Source organism: Sinocyclocheilus rhinocerous, unplaced genomic scaffold (genome assembly GCF_001515625.1).
Source record: "Sinocyclocheilus rhinocerous isolate Xijiao unplaced genomic scaffold, SAMN03320098_v1.1 scaffold1523, whole genome shotgun sequence".
Classification (NCBI taxonomy): domain Eukaryota; kingdom Metazoa; phylum Chordata; class Actinopteri; order Cypriniformes; family Cyprinidae; genus Sinocyclocheilus; species Sinocyclocheilus rhinocerous.
In genome coordinates, this window is record NW_015641012.1 from 58450 (window position 1) to 61735 (window position 3286).

Genomic DNA, 3286 nt, shown 5'->3' on the forward strand with positions numbered 1-3286 from the left:
GGTGTTCGGTCAATCACAATGCACTGGGTCAGCTGGCCAATCAGAGTAGACTGCGCTTGTCGGAAGGAGGGACTTTGTTGAAAACGACGTGTTTGAGAGAGGCGGGGCATAGAGGACCTACAATAATGTACAGTATTTGAAAAATAATGTGTTTTTTTAACATTAAAGCATGTCAACATATTCTGTTACACCAAATACACAAAATAATGATCTTTAAAAAAGCATCATATGACCCCTTTAAGAGACTACTGAAAAATCACTGGCAGTATTTGTTCATTTATTTTACGTGTATTCGGCTGTAAACAGTTCAGAGGAAATGTCATCTGAACCAGCAAGAAGCAACAATGAGCTTTGAACTTTACATTTACCTACTGTGGTAGATTATTCATTGTTCAGTAATTGTTACTTGGTCATATACAGAAAATTGACAGCGACAGCAAAGAAGAAAATAAAAACGGTCTCAGACAGAGTGGGAAGGTTGTGAAGCGCCGACCTTGACTGTGTTTCTGATTTATATACTGTGCTCAAACATTATAGAGCCTTTAGACCCCAGATTTTGTTTATTTTATTTTATTTTTACATTTAGATTATTTAGCCACCAAGAGTCAGTTTCAGAATCTATCAGAAGTCAAACTTTTTTTTGTCAAACTCTCAATGGATAGTTTCTTTTTTATATATATATTTTTTGGTAAATTTTTAATTAATGTGTTTTGTGCACATTTTATTATCTACTTTTGAATTGTATTATACACTCCCGTTCAAAAGTTTGGGGTCAGTAGGATTTTATTTTTTACTAATAGTTTTATTCAGCAAGGATGCATTCAATTGATCAAAAATGACATTAAAGACTTTTACATTGTTGCAAAAAAAAAAAAATATATATATATATATATTTCAAGTAAATGCTGTTCTTTTGACATTTATATTTATCAGAGGATCCTGAAAAAAAAATGTGATCCTGAAACCGTATCGTAGGTTCCACAATAATGTGCAGCACAACTGTTTTCAACATTGATAATAATCAGAAATGTTTCTTGAGCAGAAAAGCAGCATATTAGAATGATTTCTGAAGATCATGTGACACTGAAGACTGGAGTAATGATGCTGAAAATACAGCTGCGCATCCCAGAAATACATTACAATTTAACAGATATTCACATAGAAAACAGCTACTTTAAATTGTAAAAATATTTTTATTCTTACAGTAATTTTGATAAATGCAGCCTTGGTGAGCAGAAGAGACTTCTGACCCCAATCTTACGGACTCCACACTGGAACATAGCCATGGGCCACTCTGCCAATGTTTAGATATGTGTAGATATGTGCATTTGTCATTAAAACCCCATATCGTTCAACCAGTAGTGATTATCTGTGTGTGTGTGTGTGTGTGTGTGTGTGTGTGTGTGTGTGAGTGCGTGTGTGTGCGTGTGTGTGTGTGTGTGTGTGTCAGACAGATGAATGCTAAAGCAGGGGCCCCTGTTGTCTAGTTAGTATGACTGGCCTCTCAAATGTGCCTGGTTTGCAGCCAGTGAATCGGACAGTAACAAGAAACAAAAATTATTCAACACATTCAGTGTGACTGAGTCATTTTGTGTCTTGTTTTGTGCTTTCGCTGTCAAACCGTACGGACAGCATTTCAGTTTGCAAGTATCAGTCAGTACTCATCATTCCTTTCAGTTTTGAGACTGCGTGGGTTTATTTCCAAACTTTGCTTCAGCATTTGTTTTGATTTGCTTTAGAGTGCATCTGAAGTTTCTTCTGTGATTATTAAAGGATCAGTTCACTGCCAGAATAAAAATGTCCTGATAATTTACTCTCCCCCATGTCATCCAAGATGTTCATGTCTTTCTTTCTTCAGTCACAAAGAAATGAAGGTTTCTGAGGAAAACATTCCAGGATTTTTCTCCATATAATGGACTTCACTGGTGCTCAACAGGTTGAAGGTCCAAATTGCAGCTTCAGTGCAGCTTCAAAGGGCTCTACACAATCCCAGCCGAGGAATAAGGGTCTTATCTAGCGAAACGATCTGTCATTTTCTAAAAAAAAAAAGTAAAAAAAAAAAATGTATATACTTTTTAAACACAAATGCTAATCCTTTAATGTGAACTAAAGTGAACTAATCCTTTAATGAATACATGTGTTCGTAAGAGACTGAGATCAGATGTCTTTCCACGTTCTCAGGGGTCAAAACGCATCCTGAGGTCGAATGAGTACATGCTCCCACCCAGCGGCCTGATGGAAACAGACCTGGAGCTCACCTTTTCCCTGCAGGTACATCTGTCTGAGCCTTGGACTTGTTGTATGTGTGCAACTGAACATACGCTGTTTAGCACTATTCCGTCAGGATTCGTTTGTCTGAGTTTCATTTATTAACAGAGGACGTCTGTGATTTCATTTGCCAATTTAGATGGGACTAGGTGTTATTTAGGTGAGAATGTCTACTGTCTGAACGAGGGTGTTATAGAAGGTCATGTGATCTGAATATTTTAGGTAATAGGGTATATGTCGAACGTCACCTGACCAAACCCGGAAAACAGGTCTCATCGCTTCCGCTTGTCGGAGAACGTGCTAACAGCCGGATTAAATAATAGCGATATCTATGGACTTTTAAGATAATCAGTTAAACTAGCTAGCTGTTTTTATTGTTGACGTTTTATTCAATTTTTTAATATAAATGTTAGTGAAAAGAATAAAAATAAAAAAACTTTTAGATATCATTCCGCATATGTGATGGACATTGGTTATGATAATCTTTGGTATCTACTTTGAAGGCATCTTGAGTAAAACTGCTTCATATTTAACGAAGCATATGCAAAACGCTTGAACCGGAAGCGGCGAGACCCGGTTAACAGAATACGGAAGTCTGTTGTGCATAACCCTCATTAAACAGAATTTAGTCTATGAAATTGGGATGAATAATAAGTCCATTGAAATAAGATTAATTATTAATATTTATATAATGAATTAAGTTTAAATTCTTCTTTACTTCTTTCTCTAACATACTTAGGAAAAACTACAGATGTAAAAAAAAATGTTTGAAGTTGTAAAGAAGTCATTGGAGAACTGGAGTACTTTCTACTTCGAAATTTCACATTTAATTTAAAGTGTTACTTGTCCTTTCTTTAAAATTATTTGTGAAATTTACTAGCAAGTTGTTTCAAAGTAAATCCTACAACATGTTATAGGGTTTTAAAGGAATAGTTCACCCAAAAATGTCAAATCTGTCATTATTTACTTACCCTTGTGTCCTGAGGATCCCGACTCGGTTTTTTTTTTTTTTTTTTTT

The 3286-nt window shown here is 35.5% G+C and overlaps 1 protein-coding gene across 1 annotated transcript in view; it reads left to right on the forward strand.

Moving 5' to 3' along the window:
• LOC107753494 (phosphofurin acidic cluster sorting protein 1-like) overlaps nucleotides 1-3286 on the forward strand; it is a 79841-nt gene that overhangs the window by 35929 nt on the left and 40626 nt on the right. The window contains exon 3 of the mRNA XM_016569646.1: nucleotides 2182-2271. Within this exon, the coding sequence (XP_016425132.1) occupies nucleotides 2182-2271 (90 nt within the window). The remainder of the gene's footprint in view (nucleotides 1-2181; nucleotides 2272-3286) is intronic.